Source organism: Poecilia mexicana, unplaced genomic scaffold (genome assembly GCF_051168715.1).
Source record: "Poecilia mexicana isolate PSO_F unplaced genomic scaffold, ASM5116871v1 scaffold_12, whole genome shotgun sequence".
Taxonomy (NCBI): domain Eukaryota; kingdom Metazoa; phylum Chordata; class Actinopteri; order Cyprinodontiformes; family Poeciliidae; genus Poecilia; species Poecilia mexicana.
This window is the reverse complement of record NW_028263381.1, coordinates 9,012,462-9,023,512: the sequence shown is the minus strand read 5'-3', so window position 1 is coordinate 9,023,512 and position 11,051 is coordinate 9,012,462. Positions and strand designations below refer to the sequence as shown.

Sequence of the window (11,051 nt, the reverse complement as noted above, 5' to 3'; positions counted from 1 at the left end):
AAGCCTCCAGGACGCCATGGTAACTTTGAAGGAGCTGCAGATCCACAACTCAGCTGGGAAAGCCTCTGGACAAAACAACTATTAGCTAAAATTTGCCACAATCGATGTTGGGGATACATCTAATTAGAAAGTTGTCTTGTCAGATTAGACCAAATTTTCAAAGAGGAAACCAACACTGCATTAAATCCCAAACACTTTCTTCCCACAAAATATGGTGACAGCAACATCATGCTGGGGAAGCACTTTTCTTCAGCAGGTAAAGTTATGAGGTCAGAGTTGTTTGTGTTGAGCTATAACATAAAATCCCACCCATCTTCAAGAGTGAATACTTTTGAGTAAGTTTCAATATCTGAAGCATACAATGCACTAAAAATATTTTAGTGATAATTCATATTATAGCATTGCTTTTATTCTTATTCCTATTTAAAATTATTCCTCCCCCATTAGCGCTCTTGCATTGCAACGACTACTTAGGTTTGGTCCATTGTGAAATTAGATTTTTAAAGGTTTGATGCGCAGCTTTATAGAAAATTAAAACCATTACTTTCCGTACTGAATATGAACGCCTTTTCTCCAGAGATGAGGGCAGAACGATGAATGTCAAGACAGGATAATGTCGGTGAGGTTTTTTTTTTAACCTGCTGAGATTACGGGTTGTTTTGTTTACCTCGTCCTTGTGACACGTGGAAGAAACGGGTGGAGGCGGGGGAAGCCGAGGAGAGAGTCCGGGCAGGGAGGGGAGGGAAGCGGATTAGAGCGGCGATAGTCCCCGGTGTCCACAGCGTTGGTCCAAACACAGGGGTGACCGAAGGAGACTGGTACAGGACAGGCTCTCTTTTCCACCTGCTTGTCCTCTCCGGTCTGCCAGCATCCCTCCGAGCTCTTTTCCCGACCTCTACCCGGCAAGAATGTCTCAGTCCGACACAGAGACACCGGAGGACGGACTTTACGGTAAGTGATGCTGTGGCATGAGCCAGGCCGTGCTCGTCCTGCCGCATCATAACAGATACACGTCTGTCTTTCACGGACGTTGAGGCTGTTTCCTGTTCTACTTACTGTGTGGACGTAGGGCTTTGTTTCATTGTTGTTATAGAGCATATCCATTTAAATGTAATAAATGCATTTAGTAATTCAGTTAGAATACGTGAAGGTTTGATCAAAACAAATGTGTCATGTGTCAGAATAAGGAACTGGCACCTTGTTAGTTGTTATTGTTGTTGCCACTGCCTCAGTCATTGTGTAAACGGATTCCCTGACTCACCTTTTTGCATCTCTGTAAGCCAATTAAGCTGTGGAGATTTTCTGACACTTATAGCTCCTCTGTGCAGGCAGCACATTGCTTGGCACAAAGGATGCTGGGTAAAGCATGTCGATCAGTGGAAGGTGGGGCCAAACATTGTGGACATGTTTTGGAAAAATAAACTTGAGAGTTTGTTGTAAATCCAGGCATGGAGCTGATTATTTCAGCACTATAAACCGTAAGCATTTTTCTTTTTTGATAAAGGTAGTAGTTTGGAAGCAGAAACTGAAGACGTTTGCGAACGCTTCCCCAAATATATTATCAGGCTTTTCCTACACATTTAATGTTGTTGGTAGATATATTTACAGACTGAAAATAGTTGGAATTCTCAGTTTGATGCAATTATTTATGCATCAAACACATCTGTGGTTTGTGTGTGAATGTATTAAGGGGTCTTGAGTTTTGGCCAGTAGCAAATTTCTTACAAAAATATAAAGGACTAAAATCATGCCATGCACCAAATAAACATAAAAATTAATTCAAATCTGATGTCCGAGAAGTTATTCCATCTTTCTTTCTCTACTTTCAGCACTTATAAAGTGATGTTGTTGCTGCTATGATGCCTTTAAAAAATTCAAAGTTTTTTTTTTCACTGATTAAACAAGAACATATATGTTCATATATTTATGAAAAAAAATTGGTTTTGATAAAAGCGTTTTTTCCTGTGGACGCTACAAATGAATGAAGAAAACTCAAATGTAAATATTTTCAATGTCAGTAAAATCCTTCATTTAAGTCAGACAAAACACAAAAACTTTATTTCTAATGACCTGTGCAGACATGTTTGTTGTTTACTTAGGCTGTGAGAGAGGACAATGCTTAATCAGATAACAACAAGGCTGATTGTGTACAATCAAAGTTCAATCAAAGTTCAAAGGTTTTTACCTCTTGAGCTTTTAATCTCCATCTGTTATAGAATATCCAGGAAATGCTGATAAAACTTTGGCGATCTCAGAGTTATGGTAAGCACCTCTATTCTGTAAGGAGATACAAGGATTCCTGTTTTGGTCCTGCTAATTATGCTAATAGATAATCTAAGAGGCTAAAGCCAATTTGTATTTGTAAGATTTTTGTATTTGGAATAGAAAGTACCTGTTTTGCAATGATTTATCTGTCATATGTGACATTTCTTCTGGTCTTATTATTAAAAAATTTAACTGGATTTTTTTTTTTTTTTTTGTATTTGATAGTTCTTAAGAAAAAATCAGAATTGGCTTAGATTTGCCTCCGCAGGGTGCAGTGGCCTTGCAGCAGGAAGGCCCTGCATTTGAATCCCTGCTTGGGGTCTTTCTGTGTGAAGTCTGCATGTTCTCCCAATGTGTGCTTGGGTTCATTCTGGGTTCTCTGGCCTCCTCTCACAGTCAGACACAATTAACCAATCTCTACATTTCCCTTAGGTATTGCTATTTGTAGTGTGTTGCCTTGTGATAGACCGGGGACATGCACACCGCCTCTTGCCCAATGGCTGATGGAGACAGGCACCAGCTCCTCCATACAATAACAAGCGAGTGTAGACAATGGACAGATTGTGTCGGCAATCACAGCTCACAACAAACAGAGATCGGACAAAAGAGGAGATCGGCCACAAAATTCCGATTTGCGCATCTCTAAATATTTGAGTTGGACTCTGACTGGATGATTCACTCTGCACTGCAATTTTAATGAGTCAGTTACAAAAAATATAATGATAAGAAAGATAAATCCCAAGTGTCAGTCTGCTTCTGAAAATTCAAATTCTCTGATAAGACATCATTAAATCGTTATAACAGATGGGGTTGAGATGACATAATTTTAACTGGGGCATTATGCTCCCCGCCAACTTTCCTTGGAATTGGTTTGGTGATTCCTTAGCAGAAAAAAAAAGGTAGCACTCGGGCTTAATGGCGCATTAATGAATGAGACGTGGCAAATGTGATAGAATTTATTCTTATTAGTTAAAAGTGTTTTAATAATTCACCCATCCGTCCATTGTCTATGCCTTCTTATCTTTGAAGGGTCGCTGGAGGTTGATGCTTATCTTGGGCATTGGTCGTTTGGCAACACCCTGGACAGGTTACCAGTCTGTCACTGAGTATTTCACAAGTTTAAATAAAATAAAATAAAACAAGAGTTTTTTAATTTTTAAAGATAAAGTGATGTAAAGAAATCAACACTCAGATTTTTGTCCCTTATTTCCAAAGGCACACACACAAAACTTTCAATTTTTGTTTTTTTGCTGCTGTTGTTGTTTGGCAAACCGTGAATTTTAGTAAGGAGACACCTTCCCTTCCGAAAATCCTTTGAAACGTCACCTTTGCACCTTAATATTTTTCTAAACACACATTTACAACCCAGGGAAGCAATCACGAATCTGTTGTGCTGCAACTCATTGACTCTTTCAGCATCCTGCCCTGGTCCACGTTACATAAAGCCGATTTGGCAGCTGCATGGATGACTGTGTATGGGACTGCATAGAAACTGATCCAGAATGGCTACAGATAAGTCAGGCAGTGGCTCAGTTATGTCATACCAGCCCCTCTGTAGCAAAATAACTAGGGCAATGGCACAGTTCCCTCTGCCCTCCCACCCCCCATCCCACAGCAAAACATCCACTTGTGCTTCTGCCCCCTCAGCTCTTGTTTGTGCAGCTACACAGAGTTGTAAGGTGATGGATACATTTTTAGGGCGATTCGGTGAGATGTTTTGAAAATGTTGTCTACGTCAAAGAGAGAGCAAGAGAGAGAGAAACAGCATCGCTGGAGAAAAACAAGAGAGAGGATGTGGAAGGATGAATGGCTAATCTGAAACAGAAATAAGATCTTATGTAAGCCAGCATGCTGTCAGCCTGAGTTAGCCGTGCCCTACTGTTTAGCTGTGGGCCTGTGCACGCCATACACATCAGCTTGCGTGCCTAAATCCTTCCTGCTCTTGCATTCAATAAGCCGCCGCGTCCATTCATTCATACATTCTGCTGTGGACGTTTTCTAAAGTCCCCGACAAAAAAAGCACGTGCAAGATTTTGCCGATCTGGTCTTCGGCTCATTCTGTTCGCACAAATGTGTCCAGTGCATTTGTTTTACCCCGCAGGTTTCCGTTTAGCACAGTCTTGTAGGTCTTATAAGGTCACATCAGGATACTTGAGACATCTATGAGTCATCGTACGTCAGTGCACAACATGCACATGTTTAATCAGCATCCACTTAACACCGAGGCGTTTGAAAGGGAACAAAGAGACCTTTTCTTCCACCTGACTTTTCTCTTTGTTTGACACGGATATCGCAACATTAAATTTGAATCTACAGAAATATTAAGTCACTGATACATCTAATCAGTAAAATGAAGGGTTTAATTTTACTCAACCAGGCTAGCATTAGTAAATGATTCAAACTATGTTGCAGAGGCAAAAAAGCAGCAGAGTAAAATAAAACTGAAGGCACAGTCATCATTTTGGAATATTTGAATCAGAATCACCAGAATCATAATCAAATATAAGTGTGTGTGCTGTGAGCATTTTTAGGATTATCTCACTATTTCTGCACAAATATTAAATAAACTGGCAAACAATAGTTAAATTTATTGCAACAAAAATACTTTACTGCAGGTGAAATTATTTTAATTTTTTTTTTCAAAGGTATGTTTTTAGCTTTTTTGCCCTTTTACAATCACACTTATTTTTACTTATCTACCCACTCTTCGGTAAAAACACAGCTGACTCGGTTTTTTTTATTATCATGTTTTCATATAATTATTTTAAGATTTATATTGGAAAAGGTGAACCCTTTTTTAATATTACAGGGTTTTTGCTCTGTTTTATATATATATATATATATATATATATATATATATATATATATATATATATATATATAATTTAAAAAAAAAACGTTATGCTTGTACGTTTTGTTTGGAAAAACAAATTCAGCAGCGTACCTTTTCAGCTTAATTGCTCGAATTCATATTCCTAGTTTCAAATGTTTCAAAGCTTGTCCTCAAAACTCTTTCCTCTTTATATTTTTTGTCTTCCAGTTTAAGACAAATTGTCTCTTCTTCTGTTTTGCAATCTTCTCCTCGTGCTCAAGTTTCTTCTCTGTGGATGTAAAAACTGTCCACTTAGATCTCTGACCTCTTTACTCCCAGCTTCTGTTTGCCCTCTCATGGACGGAAGTGGTAACTCTGCCTAGTAACAGTTTCAGCCAATAGAATGAGATCCCTGTCTTCTTTAGTGTGTGCTCTTTTTAGAACGGATTTAATTCCAGATGATTACAAAGTGACTGGATTTAACCACGAGCTTCACTGCTGACTGTTTCAAACGCACTCATTTGAGCGGTTTTTGTGTCTAAACTTACACATGCACACAGTTTTACTGAAATGGTTTGCTGTTTTACTTTCTTGCACCTGCCATTAGAGGGCACTGTAGGTTGTTGCATGAGCTGTGCAACATTTAAGACTAAACATATGGGTCCCTGCTATAGACAGCCCATTCAGATTGTCATAACATTTCTCTTTTTCACTGAGACGGTTGCTGTTCCTCTTCAGGTTCATGGGTTGAGCTGGAGGAGCTGATTGCAGCTGTGAGCCGGAGGGAAAGTCTGACAGTACCTCAGGACAGCATCTCCTCTGCCCTGCAGGGGGAGCTAGAGAGAATCCTCCTTGAGGCGCAGCTGGAGTGTGAGAGGAGTAGAGACAGGTGAGGGACTTCCAGGGTTTGTTTTGGTTGTTTTATAGATCTGCTCAACAGAAGGATTAACTTCAGCAATAATGTGCCTTTTCAAGGCAACATTGACTTTTCACACTGCTGGTGGTTCCTTACTTGGTTCACTGTAACTCTCATTGTGCTTCTCTGGGTAACACTTTATTTGAAGGGGGGGTGAATAAGACTGTCATGACACTGTCATAAACATGACATAACTCCTGTCATGAACATCAATAAGCCTTCATGAATATTTATGACTGTTGTCATAAAGCGTCATTCGGTAAATTATGACACTTTTAATACAAAGTTGACATTATTCAAAATGTCTTTGTTATGACAACTTGACATTAACCAAGAAATCATTACTGTTATAAATTTGTTATAAAAATATTACTGATTGCACTTTAAAAATTAGGTAACTTTATGTTATAAAGTTTAAACACCTGTTACCCTTCTCTGTAGTCCTCCACAGGTGGTAACGCCACGGTCCACTAGTTCTCCAACTCGACCCACTAGTGAGCAGGACAGTGACTGTGTCCCTATACAGGTATTCATCCATCAACCTCACACAACATGAAGTCCCCGTGATAATTTAAAGGACATATTCATTTTGCATGGTATCTAACAGTGTGTTCCTTTTATGTTAAATGCCGTTTGAGATATTCTGTAATAATTAATCTTGTCTAAACCTGTTTTACACACAAACCTTTATTTGTGTTTTATTGGTTTTATATCTGACTGTGACTTGATCGTTTTGGAATCGTGCAGGAGGAGGCTGAGCGGCGGGCGGACACAGACTGGGTGTGGGATTGGTCCAGTAGACCTGAAAATATGCCACCAAAGTAAGTCTATGATTGTTAAAGTAACAGTGACCTGAGGCGACAGAGGCATCAAAGATTTTCACTGGTCACATTATGCAAAGTCACATGCAAAGTCACATTATGCAAACATACAAAAAAAAAATGTTTCTTTTTTGAAAGATATGAGGTTAGACAACAGCTATGACTTCTCTGAAAAAAAAAAGATTCATTTTTACATAATAAAAAGCAAGATTCAAGGAATCATAAATATATTATGATGTTTTGTTTTTAGTTGGAAATCCAGCTCTGTTTCACTCACAAATCCCAACAAGCGATTTAAAATTCACTTTGCTTCATGCGTTTGTTTGGGTTAACTGCAACAGAAAAACACGTTTTTGTCTTTATTTATGAATTATACCTTTGAGGAACTTGAATCCCTCTCATTTTTATTTACTCTGCCACGCTTGACATTAAATCTCCTCCACTATAATAAGCTTATTTGACAGGTAGCGGTTCTGACAGCTCTCAGAGTGCCTGCATCGCTCCTCTTCGCAGTCCTCTCTTGTGCTCTCATTATCTCTGTATTTTTTCTTTTTTTTTCCTTTTTCGGGTCTTTCATCCTGGTGCATCTTTTATATCTGACTTCTCGCTCTTCTCTCTGCAGAGAGTTTGTGTTCCAGCACCCGAAACAGCCAGGTTCCCTCAGTGTTAGGAAGACAGAGGTGATGAAAAGAGGAATTTTCTCCTCCGACGTTCTCCTCATCCTTGTTCCCTCCCTGCTGGCTTCGCATCTGCTCACACTCGGAGTCGGGTGAGACATATTAACAAGACCTCACCTTCTGTCACTTTATGTTTTGAGGTGTGAAAGTCGTACATGAGACTGGCAAATGAATAGATGTCTACCTGATCTTGTAATCCCTTCGCTGTCTGTCGGGTTTAGAACTTGTGCCGCCATCGGTGCTGAATTAAAAGAAATGAGCAGTCGCGAAAGAAAATCAGAATCGGACTGGAACTAATCTAACTAGCAGTCTTCATTGAGGATCGGCGTCTCATGCTCCCAGCTAAGGTCATTGTGACCAATATGTATCAGCCTTGATTCTCAGGGCTGACTGTCCTGCATGTTTTAGCTGTTTCCCCTTCAGCCACACACCTGACTGAAACGAATAGGTGATTTACAGGCTTCTGCAGCACTTTGTGGCCAAGGAGGCAGTGCAGTCCTTTAAATGAAGCGTGCAGGAGCAGAAACACCTCTAAAGCATGAATGACTGTGAGGCCTGACGGTCAGTGATGGCAAACTCTGCTTGGACATTTTTTTTTTTTTTTTTGCTGCCAGTAAGATGCTGATAATCGATAACATCAATGAAACCCAAATCAAAACATTGCGAAACTTTCTATTGATGAGTTTGCTGAAATAGACTGGTAGAGTAATTAATTTAACGTTTATTATGTGTAAAACAAAGCACAACATCTTGGGAAAAGTTTATTTACAACAAAAGTGTTTTTGTTTTGTTTTTTGCATTTTTTAAAGTTAAAAGAGAATGGAAAATACTTCATTCACAGTATTTAATAATGCAGACATGGTGGCAGTTTAGAACATGTAGATTGTTAATGTGAAATGCAACATTTTTGGATATTTTTCCTTCATTTCATGTAAAATCATATTTTTCATGCAAAGAAAGGCATCTTGTGATGGTTTTTTTTTTACAATTTTGACTAATAGTTTATCCATTCCTGCTTGTTTCTTTTTTGTTTTTTTCAGCAAGTTTGAATTAGATTAGAAGGAAAGAGGTACACTTCAACTTGACTCTGCCATTCAGAGATGTAAAAATACATCTAAGTATTAAAAGCATCTCAACTGGGCACTTAATGCAAGAGCACACTTTGATGGAGCTTTTTTTTCTTCTTCTTTCTTTCACTTCCAGTACATTACCTAAAAGTTTCCACTTGTGGTTAAACACTGGTAAACTTCGAGGAAGTGTTTAGTTTGGATGAATCATTAAAATCTCTCTTTCTTTCTTTTTTTTCTTTCCTCTTTTCAGTATCTACATCGGGAAGCGCCTGGCCACATCCTCAGCTAGCACACTGTGACATTGGCTGTAAGATCATGTTACCGTTCAGTCTGTTCAGATACAGTCTGGTCAATAAGGTCACACTCCGCCCTTTCTCCCGCACTAATTTGCCTCGTCCCTTTGTCACGGGGCAAACGTTAAGACCTGCCTCTATGTACCTCTATCCAGCAGCTCTTTCTTTCTCTCTCTGTCTCTTTTTTTATCAGCATTGTATTTTTTGTCTATATGTACATGTGTGGGGCCCGAGGAGCGGAAGGATGCTGACCAATGAGTCAGACTGCGACCACTATTACACTCCAGCAGTGCGACACTGATCTCAACCCCGTAAAGCAGAATCAGAGGAAAGGGATCGCCGAGGCACAAGAGGAGAGAGCAGGGGAACAATGCATCCTTTTGATGAGGGGAGATGAAAATGGTTTGATGGGAACAGTGTTCTGATGAAATGAGGTAGATAATACGTGCTAGCTATTCTCCCAATCCAGTTGGAGATGTCTGTCATTTGTCAAAAGTAATGACCCTCTGTATGCCTGAGCTGCTTAAAAGGGGTCCTTGCTTGTTTTCTTTGTCCGCCCTAATGTTGAATCTAACGTAGAGACTTTTAGTTGGCTGAGTGAATGTAGAAATGGTCCTGATTGTGCTTTTTGTTCCAGAAAGCAATTAAACATGTTTGACCTCTGACAAAGACTGTCACGATCCCATTAAACTTCACTCCTTTCAACCTTGATGCGACTCTTGCCTCTTCTCTGTCTTTCTTCAGCCCCCAAGCACGGAAGTTTTTTTGGTGCACACATGTTCATCTCATTTAGCAAATGCACCCAACGCATTTTTAGCCAGCGAAGCACAAAAGGTTTGCTGAAGTAAGCCTTGGCGGCGGTACAACAAGTATTTTTAGTTTCTGGGTTTGGTTCGTCTGGAGATTATTTGCATGCCGTGCTGGACGGCAGGAATGAACCATTTTTACAACCAACTGTGCTGTTAACAACTTGTAAATGAACCACGGCATCTGTTGCAACTTTATATTTGTTTCCACGTGAGGTAAATCACAGCAAATAACAGATTATATTCTGATAAAACCCTTCAGTGAGTGTGTGTGTGTGTGTGTGTGTGTGTGTTTCCCATGTGCTGTTTTTGTCTGCCCTCCAGCCCTGAGGACTCTTGTCTAACAAAATTAGAGTAAAAATGCCATGACATCATACTAGCACGGTTCACTTCATCTGCATTTGTCATGATTTACCACACAGACAATTTCCCTATATTTTTATTTATTTATTTTTTACAAGCTTCTGCTTTAGCTCATCGTGGATTTGATTTGTTATTGCCTATTCCCATAAACGGGACATCTAATGCTTCTCGACAACCACATTAAAATATTAGGCCTGGGAAGCACACCAAGGTTTTTGCTGGTTACCTACTGGGTGTAAGCGGTGCGGATGGACCAAGCCCAATGAGTTCATCAGCCATTAGCGACGTGTTTGATGTCAGGCCTCCCGTTGAGCTTGTTAAGCCACTTGTAGACACAAAGCTGACAAGGCAGCAATAAGACCAAACAAAAACAAGCACAGCGCACCTGGTTTCCATTCAGACATCCGCACGGGACTCGCCAAAGCAACTCAACAACATTCTGTGGTGAGTTAGCAGAGCGTTCAGAGTGGTGTAAAGGAATTTGCCCCCTTACAGATTTCTTTGGTTCTTCTTGTTTTTGTCAAACTAACATGCTTCAGAGATACGAACACGTCTTAAATTCAGGCAAAGATAATAGTTGCATATCTAAAAAGATATGCAACTATGAAGCTTCTGCGTAAATTCAATCTGGAAGGCTCTTTAGCCTCACCCGCCTCATCAATCAGCGCCTCCCTCTCTTCACCATGGACCTATCAGCGTTGGATCAAGCCTCGCTTCGGCCAATCATCGTTTTGAGCTCCAGTTGAAAAGGACCTCCCAGCCACGGCCTCCTCTGCGTACCAGCTTCGATCAACCCACCTCCGCCCCATCTCCACCTTCTGCTCCTGGCTCTCAGGCCACATCCTTCTTCGACCGCCACCACCAGTACAGGCCCCGGGGGCATTACATTCCTATGCAGCATCAGGAATGTCTATCGAGCTTATCGAAGTTCCAGCTTGACATCCCCGGCTGGGGCTTGAACGCCAAAGGACTTTAATGTTTGTTTTTGTCATTAAACCTTCTTTAATCGCTTTCTTTCTCTGTCTGAG

General features: G+C 40.2%; 1 protein-coding gene across 1 annotated transcript; it reads left to right on the top strand.

Moving 5' to 3' along the window:
- The first annotated feature begins 649 nt into the window (after window positions 1–649).
- On the top strand, window positions 650–9,565 carry LOC106912535 (BCL2/adenovirus E1B 19 kDa protein-interacting protein 3). The gene is made up of 6 exons (XM_014979351.2): window positions 650–951; window positions 5,816–5,966; window positions 6,435–6,519; window positions 6,741–6,814; window positions 7,437–7,583; window positions 8,812–9,565. The coding sequence occupies exons 1-6, from the start codon at window positions 909–911 to the stop codon at window positions 8,858–8,860; spliced, it is 549 nt and encodes a 182-aa protein (XP_014834837.1). The 5' UTR covers window positions 650–908; the 3' UTR covers window positions 8,861–9,565.
- The last annotated feature ends 1,486 nt before the right edge of the window (window positions 9,566–11,051 follow it).